General features: G+C 56.0%; 1 protein-coding gene across 4 annotated transcripts in view; it reads right to left on the minus strand.

The window, feature by feature from the left end:
• NOL4L (nucleolar protein 4 like) overlaps positions 1-20,237 on the minus strand; it is a 76,085-nt gene that overhangs the window by 16,894 nt on the left and 38,954 nt on the right. For 2 of the 4 annotated variants that reach the window (XM_025039978.1, XM_015597140.2), the window contains one exon: positions 12,187-12,328. In XM_025039978.1, coding sequence (XP_024895746.1) covers positions 12,187-12,328 — 142 coding nt within the window. Of the gene's footprint in view, positions 1-12,186; positions 12,329-12,616; positions 12,745-12,886; positions 13,349-20,237 lie in introns of those variants that run through there. The other 2 variants (XM_015597141.2, XM_015597139.2) reach the window with 2 other exon arrangements.

Genomic DNA, 20,237 nt, shown 5'->3' on the forward strand with positions numbered 1-20,237 from the left:
AGGCACACGTCAGAGGGACAAGAGTCACCAGAACCTGTGCTCCCCAATCACGCTGCTTGGGCCCCCTCAATCCGGCATGCTAACCACCTGGCTGCACGGCCTGCCTGCCCAGTGCCACCATGCATGTCCACCCATAATTTGGGTCCTCTTTTTGCCAACTGGGATTTAGGTGGAATGCAGAGGGGCTGTGGAGTGGGATGGACATGGGCTACGTCTCCTTGAAGACACCACTTCACCTCCTTGAGCCTCGGTTCCTTTCAAAATGGGTGTCATGTCAGTAAAATAGGATTTTAAGGTACAGACAATATTTGGTATAGATAGTGGGCACTAAAAAAAAAAAAAAAAAGCTGGTTTCCTACACCCCACACTTCCTCACTTTGTAACACACCTACTTCCTACACACACACACGTCTTTCCCAGACTGAAATGAGGGCTTCTGGGGCCCCTCAGAGCTGGCACCAAATCTGAGGTGGGCACAGTGAGAGGAGGAGGGTGAGGACAGTGCCTGGAAGAGGCTGTTTCCACCCTTGTCCTTGCCTTTCTTGAACACCTACTAGGTGCCAGGTCCATGCAGGACATTGGGGCAGAGTGGTGAAAAGACGGGGGTGTCCACTGTTCTGGGGGCTCATGTTCGAGCAAGCAAGAAACCACACGTAAGAGTTTTAGAGGAGCCTGGGCTCCGAAGAGAGTGTCACGAACTTTGACCCATCCCTCCATCCCCAACTCCAGCTGTGCGTCAGGCCTTTGCACTCGCTGTTCCCTCTCCTGACGCTCTGTCCCCAGCTCTCTTTCTCTGGTGCATTCCCTCCTCTCCAGGGCTTTGCTTAAAGGTCACTTTTTTAATAAGACCTCCCCTGCCCAGTTCCCTGGCCCCACTCTGACGTGCTGACCCCTTTACCTATTTCTTCCAGAGCATTTATCACCTTCTCATATATTGCGTCTATGCTCAGACCCAAGGCTGGCAGGGCTGTATCGGGGGAGCCCGAGTTGGTCCTGCCTTTCCAGAAACTATGTCCCTCCATCTGGTTAGGAATCCCTAATCTTCCAGGGTAAGCACATGCCCCAGGCCGGGCCACTCGGCACAGCCCATCACAGTGACTGGTGACAGGCCAATGTGGAACCAGGAGTGTCAGTCCTGGGGCTTCTGCAGAAATGACTAGGAAAAAGTGCTGTCCCCCGTGAGGCTGAGCCCACTTGGCAGAAAGGCCCACACCTGGAAGGCGGGGCTAACAGGCCCACACGGACAAATCCTCCAAATCCATCTGTGCCCAAAGCCAAAGTAGGCCCTAGACTTTTCGGTTATGGGAGCCAATAATTCCTTTACTGCTGAAGCTAGTCAGAGGCAGGTTGGTGTCACTTGTGTCCGGTTTGGTCTCTAAGTAATTCATGGTCCTCTGTCCAACCCCACAGGAGCCAAGGGAGCCTAAGCCAGCTCTCTCCCTACATCAGCCCACCACAACCCCAAGCTCAGTCCTGAGGTGGCCGGTATCTCCAGGAGGGGCAGGCTGCAGGACCCCTCCCCCCAGCACCTAGTACAGCACCCAGCCACTGTTTGGGGACAGAAGGAACAGAGAAATGTCAGCATTCCTGGCTGGGTAAGCTGGATTCCAATCCAATCCATTCCTAATTCTTTCTTTTTCCCGGCCCTCTCAAAAAAAAAAGCAATTTAAGGGAGACACAGACACGTACTCAAACCTGTGCCCCGATGAGACACGGCAGCCTGGGCATGGGGGCAGGTGCGGGGCCTCGCAGTCTGCCGACCTTGGGCACAGCCCACTTCCTTGGCAACACTTATCTGCAGTCCAGGGAGTTGCCGCTGACGCCCTGTTGGGCTGACACTTTATGACCCTGTGAAAGAACCCAGCTGGTCTCATGGGCACCGAGGGCCCGGAACACAGGGTGTAGGAGTTGGGCCTTCCAGGGGTGCGGGCCTCCAGCCTCCGGGCTCTTTGGGCAGGCACGTGTTCTGGTCAAACTTTCCCTAGACCTGGAACTGGAGGTGACCGACCATCTTGTCCCCATCTGTGCTGCTGTGCCAGGAGGCCCCTCCGGGGCAGGCACCGCACCGGAGGCCAGCCTGCTGGAGCCCAGAACTATGCCGGCAGGACAAGACTGCCCCCAACCTGTGACTGGGAGCCAGAGAGAGAAGGGTGCACTGAGGGGCTGCGGGGAGCAGCTGGGGAATGTACCCTTTCTGAACATTTCCACAAAACCAGGCCTCCCCAGCTATGATCTGGGCAGGACGCAGAGCTCACCACCTGTGCCCAGAATGCCTACGGGCAGGGAAGAACTGCCGTGCCCATCTATTTAACGTGGGGCGATGTGCTGCTATTCAAATGGGGGAATCAGCGATGAATGGGGGAAATTGTTCCTCCCTCTGTCCCGTCTCCAGAAGGAGACAAAAACCCCTTTTACCTCGGCAAACAATGCCCTTATGTGGGCGCCAGCGCACCGCGGCCCGCACAAGCTCAGCTCTGTGCAAACCACCAATCGACACACCAGGCTCTGGGGCCACCGCCAGTGGCACCCTCTCCCAGTGGGAGACTCACACTGGCTCCCAAGGCAGGCTGGGGGAAGGCGGGATGGTCCACCAGCCCTGAGACCAAGGGCCAGGCATATGGCTGCACCAGCCCGGCAAGCCCAGCACAGGCTGCCTTCTGTGGGCAGAGGTTCGGCTGCTGGAGGCAGTGCCTCCCTCCACGGGCTGTCACAGCAGCAGCCAGGCAGGGGAGAGGAGGGGGCATCAATAATTCAGACACAAAAGAGAAAGGTGGGTGGAGAGTAGAGTGCTGGAGCCCACAGCCCCACCATGGGCCGGGGAAGTGTGGATACAAGGGTGGCCCAGCTGGACGTCTAAAGAGCCAACCCCTTCCTCCTCCCTCAGCCACTGTGGCTCTGCGCTACAGTCTGGGGCACCGACTCCACTATAAACTTGGGGTGTGCACCTAACTAGGGCTGGTCCCTGCCTGCTTTGACAAAGGCCAGCGGCCTGGGCCGCGTTTACATGATGCATAGTTGCCGGGAGCACTAGGCTCCTGGCTGGCTACCCTGCTCTTCCTCCAGGAAGGAAGGGGGAGGGCCCTGGGGTCAGATGGGGGGCACTGAGGAGCTGGGTGAGGCAGTGTCACTGGGATCCCCCTATCCTGGGTGGGAGATCACAATGGACGCCTGCAGGTCCAGGCTGCCTGCCTGGCTGCCGCTCCTGGGCACCCCGCTCCATCCCTGTGGTTCCAATGGCTCCACTCTTACCTCCTAATGTAATGCCACAAGCCCAGGGACACCAGCACCTCTCCTCCATAGCACCCACCTTCCTGCCCGACCTCTCGTGACTCATGCCTTAAACAGGGTCAGCACCTGGGGCTCTCAGAGTCTACAGCAGCGCCATCCAACAGAAACAGAGTGAGAGCCGCCTCGCGAATTTTCAATATTCTAGTAGCCATATTAGAAAAAGTGAAAAACATCTAGAATTTATTTTAATAACCTTATTCGACCCAATATATCCAAAATATTATTTCAACACTGTGTTAAAACAGGTATTTTACACTATTTTTTCACACTGTCTGAAACACTGTGTGTATTTTACGCATACTATAGCACACTTCCAATAGCCGTCTGTGGCTACCATATTAGCACAGACCTAGATTTTTGTGACTTTTCCCTAAAACGGAAATCATTTCTCTCGGTGTAGGGACCCTGGAGTCCTGGCCCCTAGAGCAGTGTCCAAGCTGAAGAGGAGAGTTTGGGTCTTGGGGCAGGGCAGGTGGCCTGAGCAGGGCTGGTGGCGGGGCTCTGGAAATAGGTGCCGAACTCAGTGGGGTGAACGCCCAATCTGTGTAGGCACCCCGCATGCTCATCACACCTGATGTGCACGACTGCCCCCGCAGCAGGCATCAAGGAGGAACCGGAAGCTCCCAAAAGAAAGTCATCGGCCATCACACCGTGAGCAGCAGAGCCCAGATGGGCTGCAGTGCTGCCTGACTCACCCCTGGTGCTCCTCCTTCTCTAGGCCTTAGTTTGCCCATCCGTACTATGGGACAGCGCCTACCTCTGCCACCGCCCCACTTCCTGCAGCTCCTCCCCCAACACGCACTGGCCAAAAATGCCCAGGTGGACAAACTCCCAGGACCACTTCCTGGGTCTGCGTCTTCCCAGGTCCAACATTCTTCCCGGCCCCACCCTCTAGGCCAAGCATAGGCAGTGAGAAATCAATGGTAATTCAATGTACAAAGCTCTAGCTGAGATGCCCACTGTACCCTCCCACCCCAAAACAAATCATGTGCTCTGAGAGCAAACAAAGCCACTTCGGACAGCCATGTGTGAATGATTCATGGGGCAAGGCCCTACCCCAGGGCCTGTGTGTGTGCGTGTGGCGTCTGAAAGCCCCTGGCAGGCCCTCCGCCAGCCCTCCCGGAAGCCAGTCTGGGTTTGGTGCATCGCACTCCTTAGGTCAGAGTGATGACGCCAACGTGGCCCCGGTCACTTCCTGGTTCCTGGGAAAGTTGCCCTTGGACAGGCTCAGGGTGGCGATGCACCAAACCCAGACTGGCTGCACACCCCGCATCCAGCCTCCTCGCTAGCATGGCAGAACCTCCTCCACAGAGGGTCGAAAGACAGTTGGGGTCTACCATGCATCCTGGGCTGAGGGGTGCAGGGAAGGGCAGGGCTCTGATGTCCCTGATGGCACAGGAGAATCTCCCAGGTGTGTCTGGGGAATCTCCCTCTCCCTCACCTCTCAGGCCCTGAAGCTTCTTGCCCTGCACTAATGTCCTGAGCAGGTGTCTGGGGGCTTAAGGGGGCCTAAGATTCTGGCAGCCTGCACAAGGCCAGCGCTGTGCAGGCCCCGCCTGCTCCTGGGATAAAGGGATCTCTCGGTGCTGTCTCCCAGCCTCTCTTACTCTTCGGCGGCAGGACGCCAGGACAGCCCAGCATTGTCTGTGCCGCCTGCAGCCCAGCTGATGATGGACACTTTCCTGTGACCCAGGACTGCTAGGGTGGCCCACAGCCAATCCCCGGAAGGGCTTGGGTCTCAGTTCTCTGCTCCTGGGGTGGGGGGGGAAGGGCAGGAGGCCGCTGCCTCTCCATCCGGTGTGGATGTTTGGAGCCTTGAACAGGAGCAACAACAAAAGGAGGGTGTGTGCGACCTGTAGCCAGAGAAGGCCTAAATCTGCAGGTGTGTGGGCGAGAAACTCGGATTAAACGCCCACTGCAGGAAAAGTCCCTCAGAAGCCATGCCAGGGAGGCCGTGAAGGGGCCACAATCCTCCCCCCATGTGACGGTGACCAGTGCAGATGCCCAACCACAAGCGCTGGGTCTGTGGGGAGTCGGCTACATATGCCATGAAACCCTATGGCCCCTGGGGAGGGAGAGTTGCTCTAACCCCACGAGTGAGCCCTGGGAGGGTGGGCACCATCCAAAGAGAACACCAGAAGTGGCCCGGGCTCAGGGGTAGTGTGGGTGACTGTCTCTGAGCCCGAATGGCCTGGACCTAGCTCCCACTCACCTCTTCCCCACTACCAGCATGGCTCCTTGACTATCCCCTTGCCTGAGCAGCTTCCGCCCCTGGCTGAGAACACTCCTGTGGCATCCTCGGTCCCCCAGCACGGTGACCACCGGGCGCCTTCTCCTTGGACAGCAGAGCTAACTCGCAGCTCCCTGCTTCGCTGCCTGCCAGCATGGGAGCTTGGGACAGGTCTGGAGTTTGCAGATCAAGGAGCAGAATCTTGGGGGACTTAGGGTCCCTCCCCAGACAGGCCTTGGCATGTGTGGGTGGGGAGTGGGATAGGAACTCAGGAGAAACTAGGGCAAGCTGTGTGTGTCCAGGCCCTCCTAGCCCTACTCTTTTTAAACAAGTAAGACTCCTGGGGGTTGAGAGTGGGGGTAGGGGTGCAGGGCTCTGGTGTGTGTGTGTGTGTGTTGTAAAGAAAGCTGTGGTCAGAACCCCACAGGGCTAAGTGGACAGAGGGGACCTAGAGAGACCTGAATGGATGAGGAGACAGGATTGGACCAAGGGGGGGCTGGTCTCCCAGAGAATCTGGGAGAGGTGAGGAAGAGGACTCTTTGGTCTTTCAAGGGAAGCCCCTGACCCACCTAAAGACCGTTATCCTATGAATGCCTGGTGGCCATGGACCCCGGCCTCTGGCGCTTTAGCACAGGCCCTCACATCAGCCTGGCCACCTCAGAGGAAATGATCCTATACATGTTCTGAGCCTTCTCCTGCACCAGGTGTGTGTGAGCCCTGTCCACACATCACCCAGGCTAACCCGCCTTCCAGTGAAGGGCAGTGTTTTGCCCTAGGCCACACAGCGAGAAACGAGTGGAGGCAGGATTTGAGCCTGAGTTGGGGCAACGTGGCACACTTTTCCCGAAGACTCACCCTGTGGAGATGGGGTGAAGGCACCCAAGGGAGAGAAGCCCTGTCAACGACGAAAGGAGAGGCAGCACCATTGTAAATACTGTGCCCTGGGCAAGCAAGTCACACACCTGCTCCCCAGGTGACCGCTCTGCCACCAGTTTGCATTTGGGGCAGTGCAAGGCCACACCTGAGGGCAGCAAGAGCCAGGAAGCAGGAAGCCTTGGTCTTCTCACAAAGAGCTCCTGAGGACACATTAGGATTAACGGACACAGTCACCCAGGCCACGATACAGGCAGAAGCTGGGGATCGGACCACTCTGCAGGGACAACGGAGGGACAAGACAGGCCAGGGCTCACTCAGGAGATCCACAGCAGAGAGCCAGGGGCCTGTCTGCAGGGACCCGTGTCCAGATGGGACCCCAGGCCCACAGAGGGGGCCTCACCTCTCTTCATCTTTCTGGAACCCTTGTGGGTCAGACCCTTGCCAGATGGCCTTGCTGTGGCCTCCCTGCCCTGTCTCTCCCAGTTGAAGCTGGAGATCATACGGAGTTTCTGGAGACACGCAACCCAGGAGACCCCTACCTCTGGCTTTCAGCATCTTCCTCTCTTCCCAGGCTCCTCCTGGCAGGCCGCCCGAGGTTCCCAGGCCTGCTCCACCGGCATCGCACCCAACATGGCCTCCTCCAGAAGGCTTTTGTTGGGCCCCGTCTCTGCCGCTGGTTACTCATCAGCAGTTTGTTGAGCACCCTGGCTCCAGGCAGGGAGGGGCTCGGGATTCCAGCAGGTGCACGGCCCGGCCCTGAGGATGCTCCCTGTGGAGCCGTTTGTGATAACGCAAAAGGGGGGACTTGAATGTCCTTCCCCATGAGTGGCCCAAACGCTGGCTCTAGAGTCAGAGACCCTTGTGGTCTGGGCAAGTAACTTCCTCCTCGGTAGGAAAGACATCGTCATAGGCCTGAGCTCACAGTGTCACCAACCTGTCACCAGCTCAGGGCCAAACACTCAGAGGACTCGGGAATGGGGCCTCCGGTCACTGGACTGACTGAACAATTTTTAAAAATGCTATTTCAGTGGCAGGGGAGAGGCAAACGACATTATGTGAAGAAATAAGGTGCCTGCAACACGACATGATCTCTTCCTCTACTTTTTTTTTAAAGAAAATGAGATTCTGATTATATGCGTAAAGAAGACGGAAAAAAATATGTCCCAAACAGTGGTATTTCTACTTTTCATTTTTTTGCTCCTCTATTTTTTCTCTAAATTTTCTACAGTGAATATAATACTTGTAAAATAAGGGGAAAAAGTAAGACACATTTCTACAGAGATACCCTTCTTGCCCTCAGAAAGCTTACAACCGGCAGGGTTACCATGTGCTGTGCGCCTGTCCCCGTCTAAAAACTACAGGCTCCTGAAGGCGGGGACAGGCTTACCAACCTCGCGTGCCAGTGACAGAGGCTCGCTAGTCACTTGACAAAATTGATGAAGAGCCCTGGAAAAACCAAAGGCCTAAGCCGGGATCTTCAGTGCAAAGGCCTTGGTCCGGCCTCATGACGTGGTGATGAGCACTAGGTGGGGAGGCTCCAGAAGTGCTGGCACCTTGTCCCTAGAGGAGGGAGGGACGCTCCAAGGCCCAGTGGGTCCCAGAGGCCCGAGGCTGGAGGAGCGGCCTCATCTGAGAGGCATAAACAAGAGATCCCCAAATGCCCCAGGATGCCATGCAGCTCCGGCCGAGAAACTCCTGATGACCCTGCAGGAAGATGGAGGCAGGACCCTCAGCTCTCCCCTGGCGCTGGCTTCCTGTCTGCCCGGGAGGTGAGTAATGTCCGCTCCCCACCCCCAAGCATCCCTTCTGGAGGCCAGGCCTCACATTTTCCGTTCAGGAAAGGGCAGAGAAAGAGGCCTGGTGAAGCGCATCAAGGGGAAATGGAAGGAGTGGGCCCTTGCCTGGCCCTGCCTGCCGCAGTCAGGACCCTGGCCTAACCCCGCGTCTGGCGGTCAGGAGGCCTGCTGGCCCACCCGCTTGCGTGCCTGTCCTTGCTCACTCTTTCATTCACTCATCCATTCAACAGACACCTCCCCCTGCCTGCTCTGGGCCAGGCCCTGTGCTGGGATCCTGGCTCCCAGGGTGTTCACAGTATAGGGAGATGGGCACTGGACAGTCCACTGATGGGCATAATGCCAGACAGATGTGCTGTTCAGTCCCAAGTCAGCACCAGACCACAGTGTCCCTGGACAAAGTCTCAACAGCTGGCTTCTCCCAGGCATCCTCTCTCCACCTCCGAAAGGCAGCCACAGGGCTAGAGTGTTTTTCTAGATGCTTGTGATAAGACCAAAGTGCTGTCTGAACTCAAAAGAAAGACCAAAGCCTCAGCCGGCTGAGCGGTGGATCTTGGAGGGGACTCGGCTGCGTGTGGGCAGAAGGCAGCGCGAGAGCATATCTCTCTGGGCTCCTGAGATGTCAGTGCTCTGAGTGTGTGTGGGGAGCCTCCTCTCGTTCCCAGGATCCCCTACCCATCTTCCGGGGAAATACAGGAACAACTATTTATTGAGACCTGGTCCCCACAACCTTACGCATGGCTTTGACACCTGCCAAAGACGAAGAGGGCAGCCTCAGCACCCCTCCTGGCTCTCGCCAGATCGCCCAAATTTGCTCCCTGACCCTTGGTTTCCTCCTGTGAGATGGGACAAGAGTGATGTGCTCACCCGAGGCAGCCACAGTCCCCAGTGAGGAAGTGCCTTGCAAGCGGTGCTTCTCTGTCAAGCTGCTGTGATTTAGGGAGCAGGGAATGGACTATCAAGATCTGTGAATGGAGCCTTGCCGGCAGCGGTGGGCTTGGGGGAAAAGCACAAGCTTGTTTCTGGGCAAGCACACTCCCACTGCTGGTAAATTGTGGAGGGGCGGGTTGGGGGGACTGGCCTGCGGATCAACCATTTCTGATCTCCGCCTTGGCGTGCATCTGCCTTTGTTAAATCTTGAAAAAAGGAGGTGAGGGAGGAGGAAGGCAGCCCCAACACATCCACCAACAGGTGTGAATCTGTTGTGCGAACTGCCTGGCTTCCTGAAATGCTTCCGGGCTGTATCACTGGCCAGCGACACCACCTTGAGAGTACTCACATTTTCTGGCTAAAAGACCCAGGTGCTCAAATTAGGGGTATCCCCAGGAACAAAGAACCCAACTTGTCCCCAGCAAAGGGCAGACCTAATCCCCTCTGGATGGTGTGCTTGGGGGCAGGTCTCAATAAATAGCTGTTCCTGTATTTATTCAGGCCGCAAATATCCAACAGGCTCCCCTGATGTGCCGGGCACACAGCTGGAGTCACCGAGACAGAGTGGAGAGCAAAACTGACATGGTCCATGTTTCACAGAGCTCACACTGGGGGCCTCAGACATCATCTTTCCAACTTGTCTCTTCCATGAATGACCAAGGGTCAGGGACCACACACTAAGCCACCTGGGGTCAATGGGGCCGGGGATGCTTCTGATGAAGGCGCGTGAGCTAGAAGTGGAGACCATGGAGGGTTGTGGCTGGGTGCAGAATACAGGCCAACTAGAGCCCCTGCTTGGCTTGTCCCCACCTAGCCCTTTGTTAACCACAGAGGACACAGAACACCCTACAGCCCCTGATGGCCTCCCACTGACTCAGACTCACTGATGGGAGCAGGATCTCAGCCCGTGTCTGCACTGTAAGCACCTTCAGAGAAGGGAGCTGGCTGCATGCCATTGTGGGGGCTGGAGGGTTGGACAAGGATTCCAGGCTGGGTCTGTGCCCAGCCAAAACCCTTTGGGAACTCACTGCACTGGTCAGACATGGCAGTCACTGACAGATCTGGAACCAGAAGGGGCAGTGGAGACTAGGCCAGCCGGCTGAGTGTTCTCAAGGCCTACGACCCCCTGCACTGGGTCTGGGTTGGCCTCTGGCCAGCATGTCAGCCCACGGCTTCCAGACACAGCCTCTGATTAAATAATTAAATTGATGGTATCATGGTCAACACCATCCTCCCTGTCTCCAGCTCCGGCTGCCCGCCCTGATAAACACCCTGTCCTGTCAGCAGGGCAGCCTACCTCAACCCCAGGACCCAGGGCCAGGGGGGACCTGGGCGGCAGGGGTGGTGATGGGGATATGCATGACTACACCCAGGTCGGGCCCCCACTGGGCTCCTGTGGGACCAGCTGCAGGACACACTGACCCCACCGGCCTCTTTGCTTTTCTCAGCTTCCTATTTATGATCGGCCGACCTCTGGGTGGCAGGGCAATGATGCTGAGGAAGTCCTGTGACCCCCATGGAAACACTCCCTTCTGCTACCTGATCCTGGAGGCCCCCCAAATCACCAAATCTCCCCGGGAAGTGTTTCTGGCAGAGGTCAGACCCCCAAAAGGTGGTTGTAAGTAACAATAACACAAGACTTTTTGAGAATGGGTTGGGGGAACATGGCCCTCATTCAGTCCTACTACTCTGAGTTTTTAAAAAAATGTTCTGGATCCTTCTTGGAAAGATATAATCAACACCCTTGGCTTTGCTGGCATAGCCCTTGGTGTAGCCTTTGGGTGTGGCTCTCAATCAGCTCAGATGAGGAGGGAGGTCAGCTGCTGGGTACTTCCCAGCCTGAGCCCCCAGCAGCACGTGGCTGCTCCGGCCCCAGGTCCCCACCCCGTGGGAATGCTGGAGGGCAGTACTGGTCCAGGAGGCTCACGGCACAAGGGGGTCGTGCTGACCCTACGAAGCAGCAAGGCACAAAAGCCTTTTCTTTCCAGCCGCCTTGCACCCCACTCCTTGAAGAACTACTCCTTGGGCTCCCCAGCCCTGGGCCCAGCCACCCCAGCTGCCCCTAGGCTGCGTCTCCTCCCAGACAAAGCCGGATTCAGGCCTGTGAGGGCAGTTGGAGGCGTGCGCGGGTTCTGCCATGGAGATGAACTTTGACCCAAACTGCAAGGTTCCTACCCCTTATTTACTCTTTAAGGCTAGCCCATTTCACATAGTTAACATTACACCCCTTTTTAACCCTGCACCTCCCTCCCACATTCCAGGTCCCAACCTTCGACTCCTCCTAATTGGCAGCTCTACACCCCAGTTCTGAGGCTTCACTCAGCTCATCCCCTATCCCCAGTCACTTCCTCCCCGGAGAACAGAGCCTGGCCAGGACACTCTGACCATAGGTGCCACCCCAGGCATACAACTATACCTGAGGCAGGCACTGGAGCCCCAAAGCCTAGCACCCCAGGGGCTCCACACGGGAGCTCTGAAGTAGACCTCTGCGATCTGACTTTCGACTCCAACTCTCTCATCCCGAAAGGAAGCCTCTGTTCCCAGGGACGCTGCAGGAGGCTGCCTGGCAGGCCCTGGAGGACGGTGGGGGCTGGGGTGGGGAAGTGTCCGAACAATTCCTCAGCTAGGGCCACATCACATCCCAAGGGGCTGGGGGCACAAACGTGGACAAGCGCACTGCCTGCTTGCTTGCCGGGTGCCGGGCAGGGACCCTGAGCTTCGGAAGCCCAGCGCTTCTTCTCACTGCTGGGTAGCTGACACTGTTCTGGGTCAGGCACACTGTCCACCTTCCTAGGCCCGAATCGTGATAACTTCAAAATCTGTATCACACCAGCCCATGAGCATCAGGGCAAACAAACCTATCAGGGTGCCAACCCCTGAGAGCTCCATCCATTTATCTTTGGGAGGAATAACTTGGTCTCCCCAGGACCAGGAGCTGGGCAGTGGGGCCCACGGAGATGCTGAGAACACAGGGGGCAGCAGTAAGCCCCCAGATGCCACTACCCCAGATTCCTAGGCCTCTGTTGTCCGGTGCAGCCCCTCCCCCACCGGCCACCAAGGGACACTCACCGTCCTCTTGGCTATGGAGGTTCTGCGGGCTCCGCATCCTCTCGTCTTGGCTGGGACTCAGGCTGGAGGCCAGGTGTGGGTCAGCTGACATCCATGTGGAGTCATTCATATCAAAATCTTCACTGCTCACAGAAGTTTCATCCTAACCAGGGACAAAGAAGGTAAGCATTCAACAGCAACGGGCTCTCGGCAGCCCCCAGGCTGCCTTGTAGGTGGACCCCATGGCCCGTGGGCATTTGGAAGTGCCCCAAGAGCCACAGGGAGCCCCTCAATCTTGCAGAGGGGGCGGGGCTGCTCCCCTGCCTCCTGTGGAAGTGGCTCGGGCTCTGGTTCCTGTCAGAAGCCGGGGCTCAGGGCAGGAGCTCTGTAATTGAAGACAATTACGAGGTCTCACATCCTGTAGGGGCGGATGGCAGGGCCTGGCTCTTACCCTTGTGAGCCAAGGTTGAAACAAGCGCTGTAAACAAGGGCCATGGCTCCCCGCGCCCTGCTCACAGCCTGGGAAGGGGGCTCCCTGTACACAGGGCAAGGTGGCCAGAAGTGGGTAGCAGGACATACTGCCCCGCCCCCCCCCGGCCCCCCGAGGCCAAGCTGATCACCCCACCAAGCTTTGCCGCCCTGACTCCCGTGGAGCATGCATGGAATTCCTTTCTCCCACTCCCCCAGCCCAGAGGACATTTCTGTCTTCCTCCTTCCTAACCTTTGCTGTGCTTCAAAGATATGCTCTTGGGCAGCTTCCAGAGCTGAAAAGGCCAGCCCCAGAAGTGTACAGAAGGAAGGGGGTGGGGCAGGCAAGGGTTCAGATCAGACCGCAAAGGGGGTTCGGCTCAAGGGCCTGGGGGGCCGCCAGGGCCTTCCAAACAGCCGGAGGCCCTGCTGGAGAGGACCACGCCTGCCTTCTCTCCCCTCCCTGGCTTCGGTAAGGCCTTGGCCAGTCATCCGGGAACCCCCGGGGCGGGGCCCCTTCAATCCAGCCCTACAGGGGGAAGGGACCCCACCTCCCTCTGGCCCAGCCTCTTTCAGGAGCAGCAAGCAACTGTGTTTGGGAGCTGGCTGTAAAATGCAAGAAAGATGACCCAGCAGCTCCCACACCCCAGATCTCTGGCTTTGCCTCCTCCCCTGTCCCCTCCAGCAAGATACAATGGCCTCTGTGGGCCCCTAGTGAGGACTTCTGGCAGAGCACCCCTCCTCACCAGAGCTTCCCCTCCAAGGCCCCCTCACAGACATCTCTTTTATAGTGAGCAAACACACTTTAGTTTGAACTTTCTTCTGCTGCTGTCCCTGAGGCAGGGCACATCTGCTCTCCAAGTGCTAGGGAACCAGCCTCCACTCCCTCCCCCACCACACAGGGCTGGCAGGGAGTTTCCTGGAATTTACAGCTCCTGTGCAGCATGAGTGTGTACCCTCTGCAGCTGGAGGACTCGAGCTAGGCCAGGATGCCAGCTCTGCCCAGCTCAGGGGTCCCTATGCGGCCTACTCAAAGCCTCGGGGGACGGAGACCACGTGTCCTGGTGCTCTCTCCCTGCACACACGCACACACGCCTCCCTCCCACCCTGCTCCTTACACACAAGCACATCCACCCACACTCTTCCTTGGGTGAAAACACACTCACTCACATTCACTCAGACTGTGTTCTCACACCCAGAGGGACACACACACATTCAAAAGGCTCTCTCTGCACAGAGGGTCCAAAGGGACAACAAAACTCTCCCCTATGCTAACTGGACAGAAGCAGAGAGTGAGAAGGGAGGCTGGCAGACTGGGGAGAAGGACCCTTGGAGGCAGAGAGCACTATACAGGGTCTGGGAGCCCAGGCCAGGGGCATCCTTGCTTGGGCCCCTTGCTCCTTCCTGGCTGCCCAAGGTACACTGTGGTCAGGGTATGACCTGAAGTCATAGCTGAGGCAGGAAGGCCCTCGCCCGGCTCTTGGCTATTGCTGAAACACACATGATTTAAAAGACTGAGTATTCTCTTAACATCTGGAAGTATCACCTATTGAAAATGCTCCATAAGTCCATTCAACAAGTATTTATTGAACACCTACTAAGAACCAAGCACCTTTCCAGGTGCAGGGAAATTCAACTGCGGATAAGACAGAGTCCTGGCCTTCCTGGTGTTCACTGCCCAGGGAAGGAGATGGACGATCAACACGAAAAACACATAATGTTGGTGGTGTTGAAGAGTACACAAGGCAAAATAAAGCCTAATAGGAGGGGAGAGGGACCTGCAAGACTGTTTGCCCCGTGGCCAAGGAGGGCCTCACTGGTCAGGGAACATCGGGCAGAAGCCTGCAGGAAGTGAGGAAAGTGGCTGTGTGGGGGTCTACGTGGGGAGCGTTCCAGATACCGGCACATGCTGGTAGGTCTGAGGAGAAGCCACAGGGCTGCTGTAGCTGGGGTGGGTGAGCTGAGGGAAGTGAAGCCACACAGGAGTGTCCCCTCCCAAGGTGCAAGGACGTCTCCAGCTCAGAGAAAGGCTTGTGGAGTGTTCCACTAAACACGCAGGGTTCTCACAAAGGAGTAAGGAAAAAGTCAGAACTGCCGGGTGCAGCACTGAGGGCTCCTACACTCTAGCCTCACTCAGCCAAGTTTAAAACAACAGCAGAAGCTGAAGCTTATCAGACGCCAAGTGCTCCCCTTGGATCATATCATTTCACCCTTACGACAGGCCCACCAGGTAGGTACTATTAGCAGCCCCATTCTACAGATGAGAAAACGGAGGCTCTACGAGGTTAAGGCACTTGCGCCCAAGGTCAGGAGCTAACAAGTGGCAGAGCCAGATGTGTACAATCCTAAGGGCTCAAACATACCCTCCTTCCCGCCTACAAGCCTCTGTTCATCTGTCCCTCTGACCCGGAATACCCATACTACTGTGATGCTCCATGACCCAAATTCTAAATACACACACCTCTCTCCATCAACCTGAGCTCAGTCTCCAACGTTTCTCTTCTTACACAATCTGTCTGCCTGTACCATTAGCCCCGGCAGTTAGTCGGGTGCACAACCCTCAGCTGTAGAATGTCAACACACTGTGTGTCTGTGTCCTGTTTTTCCCCCAGAAAACCTTAAGTGCTTCCAAGAGTAGGGACCAGGCTGTATGTTCCTTGGACATGCCACAAGGCCAAGGAGATTCGTTGAACTGGCCGAATTGCCTGGCATGATACCCAGTGTTTAATGGCAACGTGGCATCAGTTTGACAATTAAGAACTCAATCCCACCGCACACAGTTAAGTGGAGACTGTATGAAACCTGGACTCTGGCTGGTGGGCAGGCCAATGGCAGTGAGCTGCCTTGCAAGGTCTCCCTCCTACAGCTGCCAGCCACCCCTCAGATCACTTCACTGTCTACCAAAATGAACCCCTTCCACCCCTCTTTGCTCTGACAGGTGCAATTAGGAAGAGGTGGGCTAAATTTTACATTGACAACACAATCACTAATGAAGGCAGGCCATCCGGTGCCCACATACAAGGGGCTTCAGGGCAAGGGTCTTATGAGAGTTCTTTGCAACAGCCTCCCACCAAAAGAAAGCAGGTGCCCATGTCAGGCCTATCTCCAGATCTTGTATTTGCCCCAGCTGCCCAAGGGCATCAGAGCTAGTGGCAGAACTGGGATTCGAACCCAGGCAGTCTGCCCAGAGCCCACATCACAGTGCTACCACACCAAGAAGCTTCCTCACCACACTTCCTCCCTTCAATCGAAAGAACCAGATTCCTTAACAACAGAGTGTCTCAAGATGAGACCCAAAGGGAACTCATGGGAGATGAAGCTATATTTATAGCCACATGCCCACATGCTCACAAGCTCTCTTCAATGAGTCGACACACATTTATTGAACATATACTATGAGTTGGGGAAATGCTAGGAACACAGATGTCTAAGGCAGGGTGCTTTTCCTCTGGGAACTTATATCTAGTGAAAAAGACCAGTGAAAAATCCTGACCCCATGTAAGCAGAGAGAAAGAAGGGGGCTGTGGAACCCCTCCTCAGTTACCTACTGATGATCTTGCTCTCCCCAGTGAGTTTTCCCTTGGCCCCCAGGGTTTTGCCACATGAGTCCCTGTTTTGGGAGCAGTGGTTCTAAGATTTTGACACTACTGCTACAGCAATTTTTTTTATTGGTGTTAAATAGCAGTTTTTTTTTAAGTGAGCAATCAAGTCCATTAAACCTAACTGGGGAGAAAAGTGACTAAGTTCCAACCAAACTTAGTTTCCATACCCTCGCTTTCAGGGCTGATCTGGGAGAGAAGCTTTCCCAAGACCGCTTTGCAACTCACCTGCTATAGCAGAGCCCCCAGCTGCAGAGGGTGGCCTGTACCTTCACCCACTCACACCCAGCCAAGGCTCCAGGAGCAGGCTAATTACAGAGACAATTACCAGCACACACAGTTCAGAGCCTATCGATGACTATGGGCAGAGGGGGAAATACATGATGGGCAGAGGGGGAAATACACCCAAATCCAGAGGGACCTGGGAGAGGTGGCCAGTTCAGGTTTGCAAGTGGTAGGGCCTCAGGCCTGTGCATTGACCTAGAGTGCTCCCCTTGCTCGCCTAGAGGTCATAAGCCATAAGTCATGTACTTCTTGCTTTTCCCTCCTGGAATCTCAAGGGAATTTGATCTACTAATTTCTCTCTTTCTGTAAACAAACTTCAATGAAACTTTCATTAGAAAATAAAAGTGTAAACGATCCATTACTTCCGGGCTCCCTCCCTCCAGACCCCACATGACTGGCCAGCCAGCTGCCCCTGGCTACTCTTACCTCTACCCTTGGACACCGTGAAGCCTGCAGCCTTGCCTACATGTCGGTGAAGTCCATCATTTATTCGGCACCACAGGGCCTGAGCCATTGGGATTCACAGTAAAAGAGCCAACTCCCCTTTTGAAAAGGGAACTGAAGGGTGGGAGGGGGCAGGAGGGCGGCACCCAGCCAGCCCCTGGGACACACCCCAATCTGGAGCCTAAACCCTCCCCGCTCTTATCTGCAGTCCAAAATTCATGGGCAGGTTCAGTTTCTCTCCACCCAGGTTCTGAGGCTCTTCCTCCTCTGCAGGCAGACGAGCACCAACCACCGCTCAGCCCGGGAGGAGGAGAAAATGGGAGAACAGAGGGGAAATGGTGGAAACGCACCTGTATCCATGGTGTGTAACTATGGGCAGGTGCTATCAGTAACCTGATTATTTTACAACTAGGGTCAATTTCTCAGGAACTGGGTTCCTGGTGCCTCTAAAGTTGAGCCATTTGCATCCTCCAGGACAGGCATCCTGGGGCGTGCCTCACACAACATTTTCCAGGCCTTTCCCCAGAGCTGTAACTCTATCTCTACCACTTGCTTTGAGAAAGAAAAGGAGGAGGATTTGCTGAGAATTTAGTGCAACTGTAAGCCATAAACCCTCACCGGGAGCCTTGGGTCTGTGTTTCAGAGAAGGGGTAGTGGGGAGGAATATGCTGGGGGTGTTTCTGGGCTGGGCAGGAAAAAGGCCCCTCTCTGTCCAGCCCCTGGGTCTGTCTGGTGAGAGGCTGAAGCTCCTGCCAGAAAGAACCAGGCTTGGGAAATGCCCCAGCACCGAACCTACCCCAAGTAGGCGGGCACCAAGATGTAGAAAATGAGCACCTCCTTTTGGAACACCTGCAGGCCCTTCTAGGCCCTAGAAATTCTTCAGTACGAGGCAATTCTTCTCCTTGTCTCCATGTCAGCGAGCATTACACATACAGCTTCTGGGCATGCCAAGAAGGTACTGAACCGCATTTGACCCGAACTTAACCACTTCAGTTCATCAGATGGCTTATTAATGGAAGATGAACACCCCACTACCCAACACACACACACCAGGATCTAAAGGACTACACAAATGAAATCTTAGAGCAGTGGTCTGAGCCACTGCTCCCGGGAGCTCTGGGTTCCCAAGGCTGCTGCTTCATGCTACACCCAAAGCCCATCTGGCCACCAGAGGAGGAGGCCAGCCGCCCGGAGACACACCCTGCACAATTCCACTCCTTTCTGCTAACATACCTCCTCTGCTTACTAGTCATATAAGCAGAAGCTCTTCTGGGAAATGTGAAGTGGAGAGGGCTGAGACATAGCCAATCACCTACCACATTTTAGGTATTCTCTCTCTCTCTCTCTCACACTCTCTCTCTCACGGTCTGTCAGAAACATATTCACATATATATATGGGGATGCTCTGTTGTCCTTGCTGTCATGGATGCCTGGATACTGGGAGTGAGCATTTTCAACACCTTCCGACTAGTGTATCTAGCGTAAGACAGGCTTTTGTTTCCTAAGCAAAGGTAACTGGCTGTTTTCCCAGCACCCCTCACCAAGAGGGCCTCATTGATACCCCAGGCCCTGCCACTAACAGGGGGTCCCTTTAAAAGGAGGCTGGAGAGTTGGGCTTTAGCAGACGGGGTTCCTCTAGCCAAAGGAGGACTGGAGAGGAACCACTCTGACCTAATGCCCTGCAGGAGTTTCCTTCTAAGAAAAGGACCCAGACAAGACAAAAAAGTTCTTGAGCAACTCAGGGGCAGTCCAGCTCCACATGGCTCCAGGGTGGCCAAAGCCAGATAAGTTCCCCAAAGTCAGCCTTCTCAGCTGGGAGAAAGGTCCTGGGGTGCTCTCTTCCCAGCTTCAGCGGGAAGGTGCTGAATGGGGCCATCACCCCAGCCTTGGTGCAGTGGGTGTGGGAGGAGATGCTGTCTTAAACTCTATAAAACAAGCCCAGCTTGAGCTGGGATTAGACGGGAGCTTGATATTATTCAAGGACACATTTAGGCCCTAATGGTTTTCCAATGAAGGGGTAATTTACTACCTGGGGGTTAAACTACCACTGGGGCCTGGGCCATAAACAGGCCTTTCCCCACAGCAAGCCCAGAAACAGGGGGCTGGATGGAGCCCCTGGTCCCACCACACAGATGGCTCTCCCACAGTTGGGGGAGCCCCCCCCACCTCTCCCTGTCACAAGCCCCACCTGGTGGGGGAACAGAGAGGGGGAGGCTGGGGTTTCCAGCTGATTCTGGGATAAGTAGGGCTTTATCTCAAGGGAGAATCTATTTCAAGCCACAATCCTTCTCAGAAAGAGGAGGAAATCACAGAGTCCAAACACCATTTCAGGTGAAATCAGGAGGTTATTAATCTCCCCTCAGAGCAGACAGAAAGAAAAATCAATGTTTTAGAGGGGGGAAAAAAGGTTCCATTTGAATTAATGGGTTTGTGGCTTCTCCATTGATCTGCGCCTCTTCACACTTTCTTTTTGTGCTTTTGTGCTCTTGGGGAGGAGGAGAGAGAAGGGAATGGGGAGGAGGGGGCTGGGCCTCCCGAGAAGGAAAAGGACGATCTAACCTTAACCTTTCTCCAGGAATAATGCTAATTAGCGAGGCTTAATGAGAACTTCCCTTAGGAAGCACCACCCGGTAGAGGCGACCGGACTCGGCAAACGCAGCTCCAGGTGGGAGTGTGTGTGTGGGGGGGTCACTTCTGAACCCGGGCGGCTTAATGAAAATGCGATGGCACTCCGCCCGCCCCCCCCGCCCCGCGCCCAGCCCCTCGCTCCCTGCCCCCTGACAAAGTGTCGGGCCCAGGAGGACTAGGTGGAGAGCGGCGGTGTAAATCCAACTTAACCCGGGAGCGCGCCCTCTCTCCGGACAGCTGCCCCCGCCCTATGTTCCCTCTTCCTTAAGGAATTGCCCGTTCGCCGAGCGCCGCCGACGCCCCGGGCTTAGGCTCCCTCGGTACACCTGAGAAGGGCACTGGGTCCGTTCCCTTCGAGCAGGGACAGGGGCCTGCCGAAGTGGGCTCAACTCTGCAAACCTCGTCTCAACTCCCCGCGTCCAGGCAGGGAGCCCCTCCCTGCCACTCAACGCTTCCCGTCCTCACATCCCCAAACACAGTCCACTTCCCTTCCCGCGGAGGCCGTGGTGGCGGCAACCCGAGCCCGGCCCCCACCCCGCCGCCTGAGAACGCCTTCCTCCCCGGGACGCTGTGCCCAGCTCGCTGCAAACGGTGTGGCCGCCGCACAATACCGCGGCGCGGCGAACACAATCACCGCCCCTCCAGGAC

This window comes from Pteropus alecto, unplaced genomic scaffold, assembly GCF_000325575.1.
Source record: "Pteropus alecto unplaced genomic scaffold, ASM32557v1 scaffold45, whole genome shotgun sequence".
Classification (NCBI taxonomy): Eukaryota; Metazoa; Chordata; class Mammalia; order Chiroptera; family Pteropodidae; genus Pteropus; species Pteropus alecto.